At 43.1% G+C, this 23693-nt stretch overlaps 1 protein-coding gene across 2 annotated transcripts in view; it reads right to left on the bottom strand.

Moving 5' to 3' along the window:
- Window positions 1-23223, bottom strand: part of fam184ab (family with sequence similarity 184 member Ab) — a 123262-nt gene extending 100039 nt beyond the window's left edge. For both annotated transcript variants that reach the window (XM_072362661.1, XM_072362662.1), the window contains exon 1: window positions 22522-23223. In XM_072362661.1, the coding sequence (XP_072218762.1) occupies window positions 22522-22683 (162 nt within the window). In that variant the 5' untranslated portion in view covers window positions 22684-23223. The remainder of the gene's footprint in view (window positions 1-22521) is intronic.
- Between the last annotated feature and the right edge of the window lie 470 nt (window positions 23224-23693).

Here is a 23693-nt window from a genome sequence, read left to right as displayed (position 1 = left end):
CGTGACCGCCTTTTTTTTTTACCCGTTCTGACGCACGCTCAGTCGGGTGGACTGGTTTTCTCGGCTAATTGCGGCATCGCGGCCCCATGTGTTGGGTTCACAGGCAGAACGGAGCTGACAGCCTTTGAGTCTGATCTGTTGGGACTGAGGACAGCGCATTACACACACAGGCATATTTTGTGTGTGCCAGCATCTGCGTGTATGTTGTCATGCAGTAGTTACACCTAATGATATTCTGCTTTACTGCTCATCTCTGAAGCAGATGGAAGAAGTCAGAGGATGAAGCAGCATTAAAGAAACATGCCGGTCCGGACTGTATAGGGCGGACCGGTCCTGTTAAGGGCTCCAACTAATGTGTAATCTTTAGATTTTTCTCAGATGGATAATGTTAGCTCAAATCTTTGAAGTTTCATCGCATGAAAGCGTAAAAAGTTCCAATCGTTATAGGTTCAGAAGCTGAAAATACATGTAAATGTTTGACATTTTTGCCTCCAAAATGAGCTCAGCAATAAATCCCTCAAGTCATAACGTTAAAAACCTCATGCTGCACTTCCAGGCACTCTTCACTGAAACACTGTGAGAAAATGAAGGAACGATGGAAAAGCATGCTTCATTGTTGTGTTTTATGGTTTGAGACTCTTTAGCTACACAGGCTGTGTACCCTTAGGAGGAGTTCTGGGATTTTCTTGAGACTCGGTGACAGGAGGACAAACATCCATTTCCATCCAAATGTCCTTTAAAGCTCATTCAGTCAAAAGAATCACGTTGTGACTCCACTTTAGCAGCAGCCGCAGGCTTTAGAGGTGGAAGAGGACAAGCTAAACTCTGCAGAACAACAGCTCTGCAGAGGTAACAGGTCCACAGCTCCAGCGTGGGAACTGTGCATTGTTTAATTCGTGTTTCTAACAATGAGCTGCGATTTGAGTTCAAGTAAAGAGAGAAAAGACGAGTCACAGTCTCACAGAGAGAAGGCAATGAACTAAACACATGCTGTCTATATGCGGAGGCCGCCATGTCTATGACAACTGTGACCAACAATGCACAGAACCTCAGCGACATCCTTAAAAAGCAGCGTTCCTGCAGGAAAACGTGGGTCCTGACATCCATGAGGAAGCAGCTCTGGCATGAATCTCCCATCTTATTGGAGACCAAGCACCCGCCACAGCAATGACTCCCTCAAGTAGGACAACGAGCATTTCCACACTGCGTTAACTCCTCTGGGACACAATAAAGACCCCAGGTGCAGCACCCAGACCTCCCAGTTTCAGAGCAGACTGAGTGCCAGGGAACACAAGGGATACCGAGGCTTCACTCTGAATCCAGCAGAAGCCAAAGCACCCCTGATCATTTGTTCAGGATTATTTCATTTAGCCCAGATTTCACCATTAAAAAAACAAAACTTCACCTAACAACCCATAATTTATGGCACCAACATGACCCGATTATGGGGGAATTATGTCCTAAATTATGCTTTAATGTCATGTTTTATCTTTCAGAGTCTGTTGGCAGCGGGGTTCGCTCCATATTTTTTCCACCACTGACATCTAAGTTTGAATCTTCTGTCTTTAAACTCACAACTACAACCGCAAAAAGTGGTCGAAAAGAGTCATCAGACGTCCACACTGCAAACCAAATCAATGTATAAGCACAGTTAAACTCTGAAATTCCAGTTAATGCCCACTGGATTGTGCATCTTACACATTTACAGTCTTTTGTGGGATATATAAATGAATCAGCTTCAGCTAAAAGGCGTCTAAATTGAGTCTGACTGGAAACCTTTAACTAAAGATTCCCTTTACCTTTGACTGCCTACATCTAAATAACAGCAACCTACCAGTTTGTGAACAAAATTAGGGAAAATCTGCCAAGCTGAATCTCTTGGAACTTGATGGAGACTTGGAGCAAGAAGACAACATTCAGTTCTGATGTGGATCAGGTTCACTTAATTAAAACTGTGAAATACAGCGTTGGTCTTGGTGAAGGATGCGCTTCGTGAAAGATTGAATATGACTGGATGGCTTTGGGATGCATTCAGTTCAAGACTAAAAAAAAGAGCGTGTGTAAACATGAACTGAGGCTGAGATGGAGTGCATTGTGGTTACAAATGTCCAATCCTTCCCCTGTCACACTGAAGGCAAGAGAAGTAGGGAAAACATGTGTTTGATGCTCGATGAGAGCAGACAGATGGAGCTGACCGAATGCCCCAGACAGCAGATTCTCCTGAAACCTTTGGGGGGTGTGTGGACAGATCATCCACTTACAGGTCTGCAAACTCAGAGAGGGATGACAGGAAGGGAGGAGATGTGTGTGGGTGCATTGATGCACCAGGGCACCGTGCAAGGCTTCCAAAACTTTGATTATCAGCAACAGTGGCAGAAGCAGAAATATGCTCACATATTTGTTGCCAATGCCTGCCATCAAAATACAAGGGTGCAGTGTTTCTGACAGCTCGTAACAAGTGCTGAAGACACTCCAGCTGGTACAAGAGCATGTGAGAAATAATGTGAAGTAACGGGCCGCACTTCCAGCCTTAGCAGAAGAATTTCTTTGAAATGGGATAAATGGATATTTCTACTTCTTCTACAACACGAGACAATAGACTCTGAACTGTGAGCGCAGCCAAAACACCTGAAAGTTGTTCTTTAACATCTGAAGATCGACCGGTTGTTGAGTGATTCTCCTTTTAAAAAGATATCTGATTAACAATCAAGGATTAGCTTCATGAGTGTTAACAGCAGCTGGCAGAATCTGAGATGAGTATTTAGAGCTCATCATCTTAAATCCTTCTCCAGGTTGGCCGTCACCCTTTTAACTCTTGTTAATTCTATTATTACATCATTATCTGCTCTAGCACTGCTTTTCATTCTTTGATTTATAGCTTTCATTCATCGTTTTAAACGTGTTCTGAACGTGTTTAATGATGCTTTGTGTTTAAATGAGCTGTAGAAATAAACCTGACTCGACTTAGTTCAGCGTGTCGGCTTTACGTTACTCGGATGGAGATTTTGTAAGATGAGGCTCCGGTTATAAAAATCCTGAATTTAATTAGAGCCGAGCAACAGTCTGGCTCTAATGCTTCAGCTTTTGATCATTTACATGTGAAGTGACTTATCATCTGGGTGTGTTCAGGCAATTTAAGTCAAACTAATATGTTTACATGCATTTTAAAAGCCCAGTTTTGGTCAGACTAACACAATAATCAATGTCAGAATAGTACTTAGCACTAACTCTTTGGTTTATCAATGCAAACTAATAAAAACAAAATAAAGTAAAAGGAGTAAATGTGAAAAAACTTCTGAATGAAAAGGAAATATAACCTTCTAACCTGCTAACTGCGCAGAAAATGTCAAATTTAACTTATGTGCCACTGAATTAATAAAAAAAACTCACTGCTAAATTCAGCTTAATCTGCTTTTTAGCTTTTATGAATGAGCTCTGTGGTCTTTTCTCAGTGCCAGAACAGATAAGCGCCTCCTATTCATGTAAGTGCGTACAGCTTCCCAACAGAAGCTGAATTCACATTCAGTCCACACACAAACAGATAAAGACAGCTGGCGCCTATAGAGAGGACAATAAATAAATGAATAGAAGTATAGCAGCAGCTCGCTGCAGCTCCATGTCAGCTCGAGCTGCGTGTTGTGGCAGCTGTGAGTGCTTTCCAGCTTTTTCTTGGCATTAGACGGCAGCTAGTTGTTCTCTCCAGCAACAAGTCGTGCTTCTTCAGGAAAGTGAAGTTTGTCCTCAGACTGCAGAAGCTAAAGTTTCCACAGGTGCCTGCTGAGGGTTGAAATATTTTTAGACAGGAGTGGGCAGACTAATTACACGCTGCACAGGCAGGTGAGGAGAGGGGGAGGGAGAGGTTAAACATAACAACTTGCTTTTACACACACACACACAAAAAAGAAAACACTCGCGCATACACACGTCTGATTGGCGAGGCTTATCGCGCCGGTTGCCATGGTAACTAGACACAGCCGCCTCTCTCCGACGGGAGGAGATTGAAAGAAAGGTGATTGGGGGGGGGGGGGGGGGGGGGGGTACAAGCGAAAGAACGAGTCAGCGAGAGATAAGTGGCTGAAAATATTTCTCATTCAAACCCGGCAATTTTCCCTCAGCTGGTGACGCACGCTGTCAGCGGCGTGATGGAGTTAAGGACGGGAAGCGCACAGGTTGGCTGTCAGACGCAATCTAACCAGCAAAAGCAGCACAACACACTGCAGACTGATGATGATTGAGCTACTCTGAGCGATTATGACCAATTAAAACCCCCACTGATGAAGATAATTTCATAGCAAACGTCTGTCTGCCGTGGTTGGAAGGATATCACCAGAGAATTAAGATAAAAGTAAATAACTCATTATTAAATCTACATTTGTATAAGCAGGATATTCAGCTGCCTTTCAGATACAAAGATGTAGTCAAATCAAGCCGAGAAGACCACATTTTTCCCACTAACAGCATCTCCCATGGTTCTTACCCGAAGCAGCCTTTGGGCCTTCATGCACGCCAGGTTTACCCTACAGGATAAAAGCAGTGATTTAAAGCATGTCGGAGGACGTAACCTTGGCTGAGGCATCAATCAGAACCTCACCTACAGCTGATGAGTTAAAAGGCTTTTTGCATGTCCCGTCTGAATATCCGAGGCAACGCTCAGCTGAACGTATACCTTTGATTTAAGGGCGAATTCTGTGACCTTAGAGGAGACGAAAACTTAAAACATCATTTAACACAGACGGTGGGTGGTACAGACCCGTGGAAATGTAGACCAGCTTTGCAACACAGAGGCAGGGAGAGCGTTCTTTGGTGATCGTGACATTAATTCAAAGAAAACATCCCATATTTAACCTTTCAGTGCCTTTAACAACTGGATTTTAGTCGCCAACAACGCCATTTGCATCCTGGAAGGACTAATCAGTGCAGTTAAGGCTTAAAATATATACATTTACATGCAAAAATGCAAATCATTATTGTTCTTCTTGTGTCTGTATTCAGTTGGAGAAGCTTTCTAACACTGAATCTGCCTAAACTTAACCATAAATCCATACATCTAAATGACGTGAGATGAGTTTCCTGTCTGCACTGATGTATTCAGTGGCCTTCATATGTAGCAACAGGGACTCATAGCATGTCACATACCACAGTTTTCCACCAGAAACATCACACCAGGACTAAATATAACGACAGCAGAAAGATAGAGACAGAAAAACGATGAGCGGAACCGTTGTGAAGCAGATATGAAAACACGGCATCCCGTACAGCGTGACAGGCAGGTGATAGCTGTGTTTTGCTGTGTTTTGCTGCGTTTCTCTGTCTCCGATGTTGCTGCTGCTGCTGTGGAGAATCAGGTCAGATGAGTCACCAGCAGCACAGACCCAAAGCTACAATCTCCTGCTCTCTAATCCACTCTCAGCCTGATGTGATGATGTGATCTCATTCAGCTGCTTTTCTGTTGTCGACCGACGTCTCACAGCTTTTCTTCTGCAAAGGTTGCTCGTTTCTTTTCACATTTTGTGATTTACCAGGTTGGATCTACTTCCATATTTATCATTTTTAATGCAGCCACGGTCTGAACCACTGCAGTCAGGCCCAAACAGCAGCAGCTCATTCATTTGGCGTATGATCGAGCTGGTCAGCAGATTCTGACAGATCTCATTATTAGATACATAAAAGCACTTTCCAAACCTTCCTGCTTCGTGGTTCTTACAACAAGTTGCTGCAGCACCTAATTATTTTTGCAGAGTCTGAGCCAAATGAACAGACGAAAGTGGTGAAAACTTGTGGAAAGTTGCTGATCTTTTAAATATCTGGATGCCGTTATGATGCAGTAAACTGTGTCATAGTAAAACAGTCAAAACTGCCGGCACAACCCTGATAAATTCGCTCAAAATGGGGGTTTATTCTTCTGATGTCTTCCAAATGCGGCAGATTTCAGTGAAATACAGACAATTAGTCACTTAATTAATCTGCTGTTTTCATGATAATTTGGGAGCCACAACAATAGCTGACTGATTAGCCCATTTTGTCACGGATCTTGGAAAAGCAGGAGGTTGAGGACCCAAAAACAGAACTACCAGGAAGGGAGTGGTGAAGAAGGCAGAGCCTTCAGTTATCAGGCCCCTCTCTTGTGGAATAAGCTGCCAGTAAATGTCCGGGAAGCAGACACTCTTTCCACTTTTAAGATTAGGCTTAAACTTTCCTTTTTGATAAAGCTTATAGTTAGGGATGGCTCAGGTGACCCTGAAACATCCCATAGTTAAGCTGCTATAGGCTTAGACTGCTGGGGGACCTCATCTGTCACACCTTTCCTCACTTTGCTCTCTTTTCCCCCCGTTTATTTCTCTAATGATTTTATGTCCATGTGACATTATTGTGGTTATTAACTTGTGTTTCCCTGTTCCAACAGGTATCCTTTGAATGGTGTTATGGTGTTTTTCCCCCCTCTTTTCCCTCTTTTCTGTCTTCTCAAACCCCAGCTGGTCGAGGCGGATGGCCACCCTTCCTGGTTCTGGTTCTGCCAGAGGTTTCTTCCTGGTTCTGATGGAGGTTTCTTCCTGTTAAAAGGGAGTCGTTTTCCTCCACAGTCCCTCAGGCTCAGGACGGAGATTGAACTGAAGAGAAGTTTCGGTGCAATCTGTTTGTTTCCTTAGCGAGGAAACTGTTTTTGAATTGTCTTCATATGAATGAATTGAATTATTTTGAGATTAATTAATTGGATTTGATTGGATTATGATTACAATGAATTGAATTCCAATTGGCTTTAATTGGACTGTATTATTTAAGTGCCTTAAGATGCCAATTGTAGTAATTTGGTGCTATATAAATAAAACTGAATTGAACAACAGAAGCTTTATTTTAAGGTGCTGACCTGGGAAATAAACTACAAACTAAACCAAAACAGAACAAAAGGACGGATGAACCGACAACAACAAGAAAATCACGAGAGGGTTTGCAATAAGTGACAGCAACAAACAGCCCACAAGGTCTGGCAGAGCCAGGAAAACCGGGAAGATACGTACTGAGGGAGTAATTCACAGCTGCAAGTGATGGAAACCTGGCGTGACACGTGAGGGAAAAGACTGCACAATAAACCAGGAATAAACAAAGTAAGCAGCAAGAAGTAAACCGAAGACCAAAAGGAAAGCCAGAACAGAGGAAAACCCAAAATGCCACGGACCAGGACACATTTATTCATCAAAAAGCATCAAATTTGGTGATAAAATAGCTCCAGTATCTTGAAACGATGTTCTGCAGCTGGTAGAAATGTTAAAGAGCATATTTTCATAGACAGAAAAAAGGGTTCGGGGTTAAGAGAAAGGTTGGTTGATACACAGAAGAACATTAATTCAGGTCTGTAGAGGCACAATTCTCCCCATTAAAGCTGGCACAGCCTTCTACACCGTCCCTCCATCCTCTGACTCTCCCTCATCAAGCATCTTAAGGATGCATCTTCAGTGTAAATGCCTTCATCCACCATCTCTGCAGTGCATTCGCCTCGAAGCAGGAGATAAACTACAGCATTGTCTTCTGTTGGAGGAAAAAAGCACAGTGACACTGTGTTAACGGCCTCCTGTTCCTGCTTTCCCGGCTTACTTCACTGTGTGTGTCCAGGTGTCTGTACGTCCCTCCGGCTGTCTCCCTCACAGCCTGGGCCCACCCTGACTGACACAGACCCGGCCCAGAGGCGAAACACGCCACAAACCCATTGGCAGGAACACGGTGGTTGATGGAGGCAGCGACACCTTGATCTAATCTGACCTCAGCCTCAGATGTCTGGTTCTAGGTGTTATGTGTGTGTCCACAGCTGCTGAAGGAGGAGGTCCACTCCATAACCTTCTCAGCCTCCTGTAAGATGGAGGAAGTCTATCTTTCTAACAGATGCAAACACAACCACCTGTGCACTTATTGACTAAACGCTTCCACCTACCCCTCACAGCTGAAAGCTTAATCCTTAAACCAAGCCTTCCTTTCACCACCAACTCTACTAAATTTTTCCGTTTTCTTTTACCCTGGGGACAAAGTAAACATGCCTTGGTGTATCTCACCTGCATCCAGTCCTAATCTTTCTCTCTGTGTCCCATTTAGTCTCAAAGTTGTGGGAGTCTGCAGGTTGTGCTGTGTCAGCAGAATGACAGCAGCTGCAGGTTTACTCAGCTACTCTGAGTGCGTTCAATACGCAGGCCAACTGGCATCTTATTGCAAGTCAGACACAGAAAACAACAACTATATGACCTTTATCAGTGGTTATTAAAGCAGATAAATACAATTAGACCCAGATTTGGACTTTTCCAGACAACATTTCTGGGATCGTCAGTATTAAATGGCTTAATACTGACCTATGAATCATTCAAGCTATTTAATGAGTATCTTTAGGATATAGCAGCCTGCCATAATGACACATCATTTGTTCCCATTTCTTTAATTTCATCTATGAAAAACAGCAAAGATAACACAGTTTGACAGACAGAAAATAGGATTTCTGCAGCAACAAGGTGATTCCCAAAGAGCTATTAGCTGAAAACTTGGCATATCTCAGCATGGTGTGCAGTGTGTCCTTAAAACATTTGAGGAAACTGGACAAGTGGAGGACAAAAGAAGAAGTGTCAGGCCTAAAAAACTATCTACAGCAGATGAACAGGATCTGAAAGTGATGTCCTTAAGAAAGAGGAAAAAATCCAGCTGTGACCTGACAGGACCTGAGAGATGCATCTGGACCTTCAGCTGATCCATCTACTGTTGGCCCAAGCCTCATCAGAAATGGGCTCCATGGAAGGGTGGCTGTCAAGAAGCCATTCTTAAGGAAGGGAAACAGGGAGGAAAGGCTGAGCTGTGCCAAATGACACAAGAAGTGGACTGAAAATCAGTGGCAACAGGTCTTATGGAGGGATGAATCCTCCCCAGAGCCCGGACCTCAACATTATTGAAGCAGTGTGGGATCATCTGACAGAGAACGGAACAAAAGGCAGCCCACATCCAAAGAAGAGCTTTGGGATGTCCTTCAAGAAGCCTGGAGAACTATTCCTGAAGACTCCTTAAAGAAATGACAGAAAGCTTGTCTCAGAGGGTTCAGGCTGTGTTGGAGAATAAAGGAGCTCAGACCAGATATTCACTTTAATTCTCTTTAGAACAAACTGTTTTTTCCTTATTTACAACACATTTATGTGTGAACATGCGTTAAATCGCTGCCCCTATTCTTGTTTTCCTGAACATTTATAATGAAATGTGGGGTGTGTATTTCACTAACTTAATTCAGTCAGTTATTTTAATTAGAGCTCCAAATATGATCTCATCAATTGGAATGAATCTGTTTTATTTTCAGTAGTTTTCAACCACTTTCTCCTCCTAAATGTGATGATTTACGGTTTAACTTTGTGTTCAACCCGAGTTCACATAAAAAATTGAAAGATTGCAGATTTGAAGCTCTCACTTCTTAACTCTTCAATCAGCTGGCTGTCCCGTTGAGAGAATCATGAATAATGGGGAGACTTTGGGAGTTTTACCACCCGTCTGCTCCTCTTTCCCTCTTCTTTTATAAAAGCCTTGCTTTTAGTGTTTATGGCCGTCCAGCAGGGGAGGAGGAATCTGTCTCAGCTCGGGGAGGTTTTCACTCAGAAAGGTTGTATCAAAAGGCAAACATAGAAATGATGAGCAGGATGCTTCCTTCACTTCCTTCACAGCCAGTAATATGACACGAGAACGCAATGCATCATTTTTATTGTAACAGAACGCCTGTTACGAGCTGCATTCTGCACATTATGGCTTAACTGTCGGCCTTTCAGGTGCTGTAACGGTCCGTCCGGTCGCCATATTGTAATGCAGCAGCAGCTTGTAAGAAACAGCAGCTGTAAAAAGCTGTGGCTCTATGAAAATCCCACATCCGTAGAGTTGGTGTAGAAATAGATAGCGGTGAGTGTAGATGACGTCATCCCACTGGACGCATGTGTAGAAAGCCCCCGATGACAATAACACGGCAGCTATGAGCTAACAGAGCTATAGTACGCGTTCATTCATCCATTCGTCTTAAAGTATTGGTGAAATAAAGACAGATAAGGCCTTATTTAGAGGCTGTATTGTCTTCTGCTTCCGTTCACTTCCGTTTAAGCTTCATGAAAAATAATTGACAAATGTATCAATTCTGTTTTTGATGTAGAAATCTTACTGGTGTGATACGTTCACTCCTGTAACAGCTTATCTGATTAGCTGTTCGCTAACATCATTGAAAGATTGTTAAAAGCTATTAAACAAAGGGGGAGAGGACATAAATATTTCTCTAATTGCTTCTTATGTGTTTTTGAGCATGGCTGAAGGAGCTTGGGGGTGAGGCATAATATATTACATTATAGTTGCTTTCCTAACCCTAACCTAGTGTAAATTTCCCTCATTTTTCACATCCTTATGGTGACTGTTCCTTTCATTCTTTGCCTTCTGCTTCAGTTTCAACATGGCCAGTTTCTCTGTGCTTTAGGTTTCCTAAAGCAGCTCCATCCCAAAAAAAAGAAAAGGGGCCAAGACGGCTTTGCGACGACAGGTAAACGAATGCTTGTTTAAATTAAATGCCGCACTCTTTTATGAATCTGAATCCAGCACAGCTCTGAAAACAAAACAAAAAAAGCTGCTTCTGGAGTGTATTAGGTCGGCTGGAAAATCTATACAATCCATCATTAATGCCAACTGTGATCAGGATCTCTCCTTACCCGTTTCACTTCTCATCAAACCTCTCTTCTGCCTCCTCCCGTTCCCCTTTATTTGACCTCCTGAACGTGCCCTAACCCGCTGTATCGTGTAAGGAAAATACATTGAAACGACTTAGAGTCTTGGTCTGGTAACTGGTAACGGCAGCCTTTTGGCAGAGTTTGTCAGAACTGTTTAACAATCCAAATATCAAAGGCCTGAGTCTGACTTGATTTTCTCCTCGTGTCTACATGGCCACCAGGGACCCATCTTTACTTATTGGGTTATGTTCCTCTGTATCTTTTTCTTCCTTTTCTGACAGATTATGTAAGATGTTGTTAACCCTTTCAGGCTCAGAGGAACAGACGCTAGCTTCCCTGTCACCACATTTCAGTCGATGTTTGATCTTCTCTGAGAACAGAAACTCTCTTAGGTTTGACAGTCATTTATATCTATGATGTAGTTTCTGAAGAGTGACCAGAAGATGACGAGCAACCAGTGAGCAGCACTGCACCAGTTAAGGGAAACGTTCACTTCACAGTGATCCTGAACCATCAAACATCAAGAAGAGCAGCTATTTAACAAATGTTCTTCATCTGTGATTAATTCAGCTCGTCAGAATGGTTAGAATCAGAATAAATAACCTGAATAACTGATAACTAACCTATTTTTGTATTGTCTGTTAATGATCAGCAACAGCAAAAGGCTTTTATATAGAGATATTACATGAAATACACAATTTAAATGCTGTTACTAACATCCTTGTGATGACTTTAATACATTTCTACTATCTGTTTTTGCTACATATGGAAGATCTTTTTTTTTTTTTTTTTAATCACAACTGTCTTTATAAAATACAAATATAAAGAATATTTAAGGGCTTCTAAACATAATCACCAAAGATCTTGAGATCTGTTTCAGCTGTTTGTAAGATCAGCCCTGAAAATGTGCAGAAACTCAGGAAGAAAAGGCTGCGATTAAAGAAATAAATAAATAAAGAAGCTTCAGGCTGACCTGGAGCGATCAGGAGTGGCTGGTTCAGTCTAGCATAACAACCCAACATGGCAAGACTGTGCAAGACTTTTCAAAGAGAAGCAGCATTTCTGTGGTGATGCCCTCCGGACAGAGAGGAAATCAAAGCGGAGCTCTTTGGGAAAACAGTGCGTCGGTTTGTTTTACAGGTGACAAAATGAGGCCGTTCACTCATGCTGTGGGGCTGTTCTGCTGCCTCCTGGACTGGAACCTTTTAATGTGCCCAAGAAATAAGAAAGTCAGAAGTTTACAGAATGACAATGACCTGCACTAATAAGTGGCTTTAAAGGAAAAGAGATAAGTTCTGATTAAACCCCACGAACATGGTTCTGATGCTAGAAAACTTTCAGTTGTTTTGCTGAAGATACTGAATGCACATGAGCTCCTCCATCTGTCAGCTGTTTACAGTTAAACATCCTTTTTTCAGGGTGACACCGTACATGTAGAGGAAGTAGTCATCTGCGTAAAGATGCACCTTTATTACCTTTTTTAAGGAAGACAACATGATGCATTGAAGATATTCATGTTACATCATGACACTCTGCATCTGTACAGAGCTCAGCTCATGAGCTGATGATGAACAGTTGTGTTTCTCTCCTTATTTTCCTCTTTGGCTCATTTTCCTGAAGACCAGTTCCCTGTTGGCCCTTTTCTAAAACTGGCAGCCCTGTTTACTCCTCTCTCCCTCACGTCCTCTGTCTCTGTTTATCATCAGTCTGTCCTTTCCTCCAGCTAAAGGACATCCACACAACAGCAGGGCTCACTGTGACTTCACCCCGCCCCAGTTCGTCTTCCCATTAAGATAAGATGAGAGTGATCCCTTGGGGGACATTTTGGACATTATAGGAACCAACGGTGACGGCAAAGGAAACGATCGTAAAAATCATTCAACGATAAAATATGTCGCTGCTGTGGCTGAGAAGTGTAAAACTACTCTGACTTTAGAAGTCAACAACTGAAATCAAAAGCAGGCATGGAGACGTTCATCTGCTGTTGCCACGGAAACGCAGTTCTGGCAAATTATCGGTGAAGTCATGTGAGCGTAGAGGTTGTGGAAAAAATAATTTAAGATCAAACAAAAGTCAGCTCCTCTGATTACTGCAAACCTTGAACTCGGTGATGTTCCACCTGCTCTCAGACTTTTCACCGAGGAGCTCGTCTGATTTACAACCCCATGAGTCGGCACTACTCCTATTAAAACAATCAATAAGGCCCATTCTCCACAAACGCATACCTTGCTTCTTGTGCGTTTGATGTTCCTTTAATTAACTGTTGTTTTCTGTCTTTATTTATTTCCTAATTTTGCAGATTGCAGCATGAGATGTTCCACTTGGACTGACTGTGTGTATTAAAGTATTAAACCTTAATGCTTGGAAAGAGAGAAAAGATTCTATTTCTCTGCAATTAAGCAGCTTTCGGCATTAATTTCACATCTAAATCAGCTTTTCTTATCAGCCTTATCATAATAAAAGCTGTGATGGAGGACAGCTGCACGGGTTCTGATACCAAAGAGCTGAACTTACGACCCGTTTGTCCAAATTAAATCCTTTTGTTGATATGGGCCGCTCTCTGCCCTGGGCAGCTCATACCGTAAAAGCCAAAAGCCGAGTTTTCAGAAGCACTCGAAGAAGATGCTCCTCGTCTTTAAGTGATGCAGCTGAGTGCGGTTGCTGGTTTTTTGTTTGTACGCTATCCCCATACAAAGTTTAGGAGAAAAATGTATTAAGTGGAGCAAATGTGACACGGTGCAGGAAAAACACACATTTAAAGATAGAAATGTCTCATACGTATGAAACAAGTTAGAACTTAAATAAATCTGTTTTTGTTGCACTGGACTGTCTGTCAAATGGAAATATGCATTAATTCAAACTGGTTTTCTCACAGTTAAGATTTGTGCCTGACTGAGGGCCTTTGTTACATAACATTTTCTATCATCCTGAGGAAGCCTCACTGAACAGGCAGGATGATTAGGTGCTCATGGCTGGACTGGAGAGCTGTGCTTTGGCAGGAGTGATCGACGCCAGGAGCCAAATACAGCTGGTTGTATCTCTAACTAAACCAAACTGAGAAGTGCATCTCTGGATGTCAGCGAGTTTCATAATTTAAAGTCTTATCGTGGCTCACTAAGGAATCTCATTGAAAATAAAAAGTCTTTTAAGATGATTGACTCATAGAATTGTATATCTCCCTCCTTATGACGGGAAACAAAGCCGTCTCATCCGGTTGTTAAGACTCCTGCTGACTCTGGAGGGTAACATACAGAAGTGGTGTGAACAGGCTGGTGTTGCATTTATAGTCTGAAACTGGTCCAGAGACATTAAAGACAAACACTTTCACACAACTTCTAAAAGTTGTTCAATGAAGATAAATCCAAAAGCTTATTCAGCATAATGCTAATGGCATATTTGGATGGAAAATGACTTTAATTACAAACTGTCACAGTTAAACGGTTCTTGTTCTTTGGGAAAGTGACTGAAAAAGTCTCGGTGCTCCTGTGGTGCAGAGGACAAAAGAGACAAAAAGAGGACAAAAAGAACCGGGACGTGATGTTTGAGCTGTATTCAGATTCAGAAAACTTTATTATCCAGAAAAGCACAAAAACAGACCCAGAGAGTTGACATGAGGATGCATTTCTAAAGTAAAATAATCCTTTAGATGCTATTCTCATGCATGGAGGTAGTGGGACGTTACTCTGCTCTGTTATGTGCTGAAAGCTCATCGATGAACACATTTAGTGGACAGTCAGCCGTGGATTTGCAGCTCGTTACCACCTCAGCAGAATGCTCGACCCGCTCGTGTTGCTTCCCTTCGGCTCTCGGATGCTTTTATGTCCCTTCGGTTGTTTGCCTGACAGCCAGGTGAGCTATGACACATCACCCCTGTCGGTTTTTTATCCATTAAACAGCACGCCCACTTGTGCACAGTTGAGTCGTAGCGTTGCAGCCAAGTGATGAGCGAGGATATATTTATCGATTTACATGACGCTGTTGAGCACATTGTGCAAAACGGACCAGTTTTCTCATAAGCTTGATGTTCCCTTGCACTGTATAAATAGAGTCTTCAATGCAACAAATGACGAGATCACAGGGATGTGCGTACACACATGCCCACGCACACACAAATATGCACAAGAGAGGCTCCAGGCTACAAGTGCTACAGACACTGAAGCCAGTGTTAATGGAATCCAGCATGCTGTGACTGTGAGCTAAACAGAGAGCGAGGGAAAGATGAGGAGAGTGAGACAGAAAGAGCCGAGCGGCTCCCAGAGGAACCCGCTGCAGAGCTATTCTTAACACTCTCTCATTAATTGATCAGCCCATTCATATGCTGCGCAGGTTCGGGATTTTTTTTGGTGATGAACGCCGAGGCCGATATAAAATATGACTAATACATTTAAATCATTCCACATAAGGGAGAAGGCTTTACAGTAGTACAGCATGACCTCAGGCTCTGTCGCTGTGATGTACAGAGTGGCTCCAGAGAAAGTGATCACACTTTAAATGGTTTTCATGCTCCAGTAGCTAGCCTGATGCTGGCAAAGGACAAGCAGAAGGCTGCAAATCAGACAGCGCAGTGTGAAAGAGAAAACCTAATCAACCTATGCCCACTGCTATTATCTGAGAGGCTGGGTGCAGGTCAATCAGAGGGCCACCACAGAGTGAACGCTCACACCTGCAGTAAACAGAGTATCACCTGTTAGCCTGTTGTTGGACCGTGGGAGGAAGCTGGAGGACCGGGACAGAACCCACCCTACAAACTCCAAACAGAAAGATTTGAGCCAGGAACATTCTTGCTTTGAGATGGCAGAGCTAACAGCCAACCAGCCCTCACTCCTTTACTTACTGTAAGAGAAATGAGCTGCACTGATCTACGGAAACATGTGAAAACATAACAGAGTCGATAAGGCTCACAAGCTTTCTGTCCTTTCTTTAAGGAGTCTTCAGGAATAGTTCTCCAGGCTTCTTGAAGGACATCCCAAAGCTCTTCTTTGGATGTTGGCTGCCTTTTGTTCCGTTCTCTGTCAGATGATCCCACACTGCTTCAATGATGTTGAGGTCCGGGCTCTGGGGAGGATTCATCCCTCCATAAGACCTGTTGCCACTGATTTTCAGTCCACTTCTTGTGTCATTTGGCATAGCTCAGCCTTTTCTCCCTGTTTCCCTTCCTTAAGAACGGCTTCTTGACAGCCACCCTTCCATGGAGACCATTTCTGATGAGGCTTGGGCCAACAGTAGATGGATCAGCTGAAGGTCCAGATGCATCTCTCAGGTCCTGTCAGGTCTTTGCTGGATTTTTTCCTCTTTCTTAAGGACATCACTTTCAGATCCTGTTCATCTGCTGTAGATAGTTTTTTAGGCCTGACACTTCTTCTTTTGTCCTCCACTTGTCCAGTTTCCTCAGATGTTTTAAGGACACACTGCACACCATGCTGAGATGCATCGCTGTGTCCTCACACACATCAAGTCAGCATCAACGAATCAGCTGAGTGACAACACTGTAAGTGGCCTATTCTGCGATGTCAGCTTAATGTGGGTAAGCATGCATGTGGCGGGATCATTTCACCTCCGTTACTACCTCCCTTGAGGCGCCTCAGCAGCGGATCAACTTCGACCCACTGTTCCATCTCTGTACTTTCACACATGACAAAATGTGCAACTGGGCATCACTCCTGGTTTGAAAAGGAATTTGTGAAAGAGGCTTGTGTTATCTTTGATGTTTTTCAATGTTGCAACTGCAGAAATGGGAACAAATGATGTGTAAAGGCTGCTAGCAACAAAGTGCCTAAAGATGCTATTTAGAATTGATTGTTTGTTAAGTTGTCGGTTTTGTGGACACACAACACTGGTTCATCCTTTCATTTTAGTTGCTTTTTTTATGCTTTAATAATGTATAGGTCAGAGTTAAATGGTTTTATTATTATCTAAGGGACTAAAAATAAGTAAAAATGTAGCTGATGTTCAAAACAACTGGAGAAAGAAAGCCTGGAGAAATGTTGCTCAAGACCACTTTAAAATAATGGAGGAAAGTGTGGCTGCTAATGAGCAAAATATAAAGAAACAAGGTCTGGATCAGGACTTTTGTACAGTAGTGTTAGAAGGACAAGAAGTCAAATTCTCCTTCTTCATTCAGTGAATCATTGCAGCCGTCTCACCACATTGTGCTGAAGTGAACTCTCTCATTGCACAAAGAGTAAAAACATGCTGTGTTCCATCCTGAAGGTGGAAAACACTGACCAGCAATTACCATCATTTCTGGAGTGCTTTTCTGACGCTGTCAAAGCTACTCGTTCCCTGTTGTTGCTCCGTGTCGTTCAAGTTGCTGCGACTTGACTTAGTGCAGCAATAAGCAACCAAAACAAGCTCAAAGAAGCAGAAAATGTTGCGTCTGGTTGTCAGAAGGAACCTTCAAGGTCAACATCACGAGTGACTCACTAAATTATCCTCCTTGCACACCTTGTGTGTGTCAACAGGCACGTCTGCAATGCTTTTTTTGTTGTGGGTATACGCTCGAGGCCGCTGTGTTCCTCTCCCCATCTTCAGCCCCGTCTTTCTGTATTTGTGTGTGCGCCTCACTGTGAGGGTGTATCTTAATGAAATCTGACAGAGAATTGTGACAATCAGTGGAGAAGCATCCTGCAGAGGTTAATAAGCTGCACTCCTCACAGCAGCAGACACACACACACAAACACTACTCTCCCCGGGTTTTTCACTCCTCTAAAATTATATTTAGAGATTACAAAGCTGAAATGCACGGCCGCCATCTCCATCATACTGTGAGGGGCAATCTGTCCTGTCTGTCACCTCCAGAAAGTACTCTGAAAGCACAACAGTGGCACCAAGCACTTCCTGCTTTCTGTGACAAATAGCAGCTTATAATGACCTGTCACTCAGATTGTTTTGCCATCTTTCTCCCCCTGCATCTTTTATGCTTTATTTCTTCCATTAAATGTGTGAAAGAGCATTAAAATGCTTATTTTCTACATCTTTGGAGAGCTTCTACAAACCATGAATCGTCAGATCGAATGATTCTGAAGGAGAAAAAGCTGCTGACCCTTTGTCATGAATATGCAGGGCTTCATAGGAAGGATTTCATCTTTTCCAAACCCTAACGGAGCAGCTGTATTACAGCTAACATCACAGGAACTTCGAAAACTCACTACCAATCTCACTGTTTGGTAATCCTGCTATTCAGGGTTCTGACCTAATTCAAGAAGAAAAAAAATGAAGACAGGAAGAGTAAATAAACTCTCCTGGCCTCAGGATAAGTGTTACACTTTCAGTAACATGCACTCATTTAGCAGAGGCTTCTATCCAAAACAACTTGAGGGACGCAGAGGGAATGTGGGGTTCACTAACTTATCCAAGGGTTAAACTGGGGACTGAACCATTAACCATCTCTTCCCCCTGTGCAAAAACCTCTCATAGCTACATCCTGCTCTTCACAATCCAGATTCCATTACTTTTCACTCCCTCACGTGTGCCATCATGTATGTACAGCAGCCCAGGAGGGACAAACTAAACAGTAAGGGTACTGACATCAAGAGGCCCCTGCTCATTCCCAGCTGACGAAGGTCACAAAAAGGCTGATCAGAAAAGCCAGTGAGACCACACAAACCTGAGTAAATCAGCTTAAGCCTGGCCTGATGAAGTGGGCACAACCTGCAGCAGGCAGAAGCAACACGTGTTAATCCCAGACTCAGGATTATTCTCATTCTGTTTAAACTCATTCTGTTTCTGCAGGTTTGCCGGAAGTTTTCTAACAAATGTAAATTCTTTAAAAACGAGTGTTGGACCGACGTGAAGCAAAAACTGACCTGAATGTGGGGATAAAAGTGAGTCTGCAGGGAGGGATAATGTGTCACCAACAAAGCCTCCAGCTTTCATCTGTACAGACCCACAAGATTAAACCAAAAATGAAGTGAAAACTGTTTCGAGTCACGTTGTGCACTTAAAATGTGTGAGACTTTGATGAGAAGACGTTTCTTTGGGTGCACAGACAGCCTTGGACTGATGACTGATGCTGGATTCGGTCTCCGGTGATGATCAGATCTCAGCTCTTACACAAACCCGGGTCCAGGACGATCGATGCACCTGGTGCAGGATCTCTGACATTCAGAAATATTTCAATAAAACACATACAAGTGGAAGCTGGTCCACCTTTCCAGAGTAAAACATGAGCAGCAGGAGGTTAGTTTAGTGCTACAGTACAAGTAAACACTTCCATCTTGAACATGTTTGATAGTTCTGGCAGGGGAACAGTGTATTCTGGTTAAATATACACACACAACAACGTATAAAACTGAGCCCTTTGGAAGAGAAATGCTGTAAAGTCAGCAGGGCTGTACGTGTGGAGCCCCGGTGATCCGACCATCTGCTCTCTAACCCCGCCCACCCGTGCAACATGGATCACTGCACTGCCACCCCTGGATTATGTCATCAACACACGCTGCTGCCAAGTCATGACACCGTAGTTTGTGTTTGAGGAGTGCCGTCACTAAGCACATATCATGCCTTATTTCCGTCAGAACTGAGCTGCCAAAACATGAAGCATCAGTGTTTCAGGTCTCTGGTTAGAGCTGATGATTTGGAGATGAAAAATGTGACATCATCAGTGTTTATACAAGTCAAACATGTTCATATGTGGTTGGAATCATCATGAAATAAGGCTCCACTTTGGTTTCTATGCTTATTTTTAAGAAATGATGTGAATTTGTGGAATCACATCATCAGAAATCAGTCAACACTCTTAAGATTAAACAATTCTTCAGAGACTCGTTGATGACGAGGTAAAAAAAATGTATTTTTCAAATATAATTTCATATTCATGAACATAATATGAGCTGCTACACACACACAAACACACGTCTCCTTCAATCCCTTCATCCAGGAATACTGAGGGAACCTTAGGTCTATTTCTGACTCACCCAGTTCAAGACTAAAATCAGTCAGGCATTGCTAATAGAATACACACACACACACTATCGGCTGGGTAATAGATTTTTATAAACCATCCTCCTGATAAAGCAAAACCACGCAGGCCTCTGTTTCCCGGAGCTCTGCCCCGACTCGCTGTGGACACAAAATCAGACTAATTCTTTCAAAAAGACTTTAAAAAACTGCATTTCTTACAGTTGATGCAGCTGCCCTGAATCCTAATTTATGCTAAACCTTGTTGCTATAGCAGCAAAACTCAAACGAAAGACGGTCTTCAGAGAGTTGAACTTGATGTGATACACGGCTTTCTAAAAGGAACAGTGAAATCTGTGCAAAACTACATAAAAGACCGCAAAGCAGCTCTGTGAGATTAAAAATTAACTCTTGAATAACCCGAAGGAAGGCTGCGATCGATGACTTACTGACTATGCATGAGACCTCTGCAAACGCCCACAGGGCCAATGTTTCAGGAGCACAGAAAAGACGACACTGCTGCACATCTGGGACAGAAATCTGCCCGACTTTCTTCAGCTGCACGATCAGATCAGCAGCCACAAAACAACAGGAATAAGACGTGAATTCTAAGAATCAACGTGCAAACTGGGAGGTAAGAGCACGACGGGGCTCTGAGGATTACAGCGGGTCGGTCAAAATAATCGAGATTAAAAATCCCGATGCCTCAACGGCTCTGGATTCGCCCTGAAATCATTCAGCCTGGGATGTGACAGGAGAGCTGCTCAGAGAAGTTTCAAGGTTGATATTCATTCCTGAGTGCATGTCTGACTCTGCAGAGATTAGCGGTCAGTGTGAGCAGATGGCCCAAGCGCCATCAGCCTATTCCCCAGCTTTGTTGTGGCCTCATACAACAAGGCAGTGTGGAGATGAGAGGCTCAGATGTGCTGCCTGTGGGAGCGTGTGGGAGTCATGTGACTTGCATCGGAAAACACCCTCACATTGTGTCAGTGGGAACAGACATCCGCATCTCTGCTTATCCGCTACACACCGTCAGATTTCCTCCTTTAAATCTGACAAATTGTGCATAAAGTACTTACAAACACTACATGTGGCATCCCAACACGATTCTTTCCATCGTGTTGCTGAGCAGCGATCTGTGATAACTATTCAATCATCCCAAAGCCACAAAAATACCCACAAAACTGGGCCGAAGCCAAGCAATTACATGCACAAACACACAGAGAAAACACTCTGCGTGTAGCTGCCCAGCTTTTTAAAACATAACACACACAAGCTGTAGCTTTTGGACACTGACGGCAGTCAGGAAAAACAGGAGACGGTCTCTTCTGTGTGAAGCATGGTCATTTCTGAATGTGCTTTGCTATTCTGGCCTCTTTTGGTAATCTTCTGCTGCCCTAAATATTGCCTTACATCTGGGTTTAAACATGCCCGACCGAGAATTATATTTCATCCTGTAAGAATTAGACAAAAAGAAGACCTAAAAATCCTTGTTTTCGTCCATTTTCTGTCAACAAAATCAAACCCAGCTGGGATATCTTAACAGTATGATTCCTTATGTAAAATAACAGTGTTTTGCTCCTATAGCTGCAGCTGAATACTCTCCCACTGTTTCAAAGCTGCAGGTTTGACAGTGTGTATGAGACGAATGCATGCTATGATATGCAGAATTAGCCAGCAAGGTGAGGAAGACATCTTTTTCCTACCAACCTGACTTTAAAGAGTCCATGCTGCACTAAGGCTTGGCACACACCTCGCCCAGGGCTGCTGAATTATGTTCTTTTTTTCCAGCCTCCACTTTCTCAGCACAAAGAGAAATACTGAGTGCACAAATTTTATAGCTTGAGTGAGAAGTGAATCCATGGAGCATAAAGCCAACTTAAAAGCGTCAAACCCTCCATTAGCATAGACCTTCAAAAAGCCACCTGGAAAAGCGTCTGAGGCTGTGGTGGACCGCCGGGTTGATGCTAATGACACACCGAGGCCACAGGCGTGCTTCGACATGGAGTCACTGTTGTGCGGAGGTGCAACTCTCCGTTAAATGTTGTAAACCTGAGAGATGAAAGCGTCAATCCTCAGGGCTAAAACATTTGAAATACCCTTGAAAGCCCACAGGTTCAGTTGGTGTAGAAGAACACGCCTCTGAGCTGGGCAAAAGCAGATTTTTCTTCGAGTTAATCTCCGTCAGTGAGTACCTAAATCTAAGTAAACTACAGTACATGGAGCTATAGATTACATGCTGTACAGACAGTTTAAATGGCTCTGATGACTCTCACCTGTTCAAAACAACCCCATTTTACACCATTTTCACTCTTTTCTACATTGATTACATTTATTCTTTTTGTCTCATTTAACTACCAAAAAAAATGTGTTGGTATTAGTATTCACACCTAACAATAAGAACATTTAAAACAGAGGCAAATAAGGTGGGAAAAGGCAGAAAATTGCTGATATCTGGGTTTTTGCACTCAAAGTTTCCACTGCATTTCATTTTCAAGAAGTTCAAGTAGTTAGCGTCAAAGTTTGGTGTCTGTCTGGCTGCATCTGGAGTATTTTTGGATAATTTTATTGTAACTATAATCCACTGTTAACCATAAACTCACCTGCTATTCAACCTGTTCCAGTAGGCAGTGTTTTATTCAGAGATATACATATTTGTATTCAATTGATCCCGAATGTACCAGAACATCAGTGAAAACTACACAGGCATCACCATTGTTTTACACCTGTTCGGGACTTTTTACTAAAAGCGATTCATTTCTAAATAAGAACATTTATTAACGGAGTTTGGTGCCAAGCTTTTTTTTTTTTTTGCACCAGATGGATAGGGTACAGGGTCTAACAAAAAGGTTGAAATACTGCTCAGAGAGGAGAATAGATAAGGCCTTGTGTGTGGGGGAAAGAAACTCCTTACCTTTGTTAGCTGTGCGATTTTCTTGCTCATCTTGAGGTGCAGGTCTTGGGTATATTCCATGGCGACGCCGGCCGGAACGGACGCGCTGGAAACCGTGGATGAACTAAATTTCCCCTGACCGGCAGGGCAGTAGTACTGCTGCCAACCCGACCCAGTCGCCATCTTCACGATGATGCCTCAGATGCTGAAGAGGGATGAGGGTAATAGTGGACTGGACGATGCTGGAGAGACGAGCAGCGAGCGGTGCAGAGAGGACTGGGACAGTGTCGGATTTATACCGAGACACGGCAAGAGTTAATAAAAAATATTAAGCCTTTTTAGCCTGAGGACTGTTAAAAATGATTTCATTTTGCTTCTTTTTCGGTTAGTAAACACACCCAGAGGGTGAATTTGGTCAATTTAAGCCCCTAAAACAGCAGCTTCTACCATCTTCTCCGTCAAAAACGTGTCCGTTGGCAGTGGTCCGTAGTGCGGGCGCCGTCTGCTGTCACCTGGCGCGGATGTGGAGCTGTTTTCAGGCAGCTGGCTGGCTCCCGGTCGGTCACCTTGATGCCGAAATTTATCAGCGGGAGCCGTTAAGACCAATTCCTCTCCGGTGCATTGCGGCGACTTTGACGGAGAGTAAGCAGAGGCTGTGGAAATGTGTCTGAGAGAGGCTGTATGTGAGTGCAGGACAGGCTCGGCTGCTGCTCCTCTGTTGCCATGGATCACCTCAACAGTCTATGCTGCATTCACGTAGGATGGGAGCCGCGCCGCGTTCACGTGCTGTCGGACAAAACGAAACAGGAGCCGTTTCAGTAAGGATGACGATGACAGGGAAATGGACGGGACATTTTAGTTTAAATTTACATTGAAGACACTCGACTTGGTCACGGAGTGTTGTTTGCTCAAATTAAAGTCAAGGTGACATCACGAGGGTACACAAACACAACTGCAAGTTCCTATTTATACACGTTGGGATCAATTACTTGACATCTATTTATCACATCAAACAGAATTCAGAATTCAGTTTTTATAACCCAGAACGTTGTTGATCAGCACAGCTTTCTATCATCTCTTTCCTTTGGTCAGCGTTGATTTAAGGCTCTTCAGAAAACTTTTATGCTGTAGATGAAAAGGTTAATGGTACGCTTTTTTAAACTGGAGAAGTAGAAAGTCCTGTTTTCAAACCT

The sequence above is a fragment of the Leuresthes tenuis genome, unplaced genomic scaffold (genome assembly GCF_036924035.1).
Source record: "Leuresthes tenuis unplaced genomic scaffold, fLeuTen1.0.hap1 SCAF_13, whole genome shotgun sequence".
NCBI classification, from domain to species: Eukaryota; Metazoa; Chordata; class Actinopteri; order Atheriniformes; family Atherinopsidae; genus Leuresthes; species Leuresthes tenuis.
Note: the sequence above shows the minus strand (reverse complement) of the source record. Positions and strands in the feature narration are given on the sequence as shown.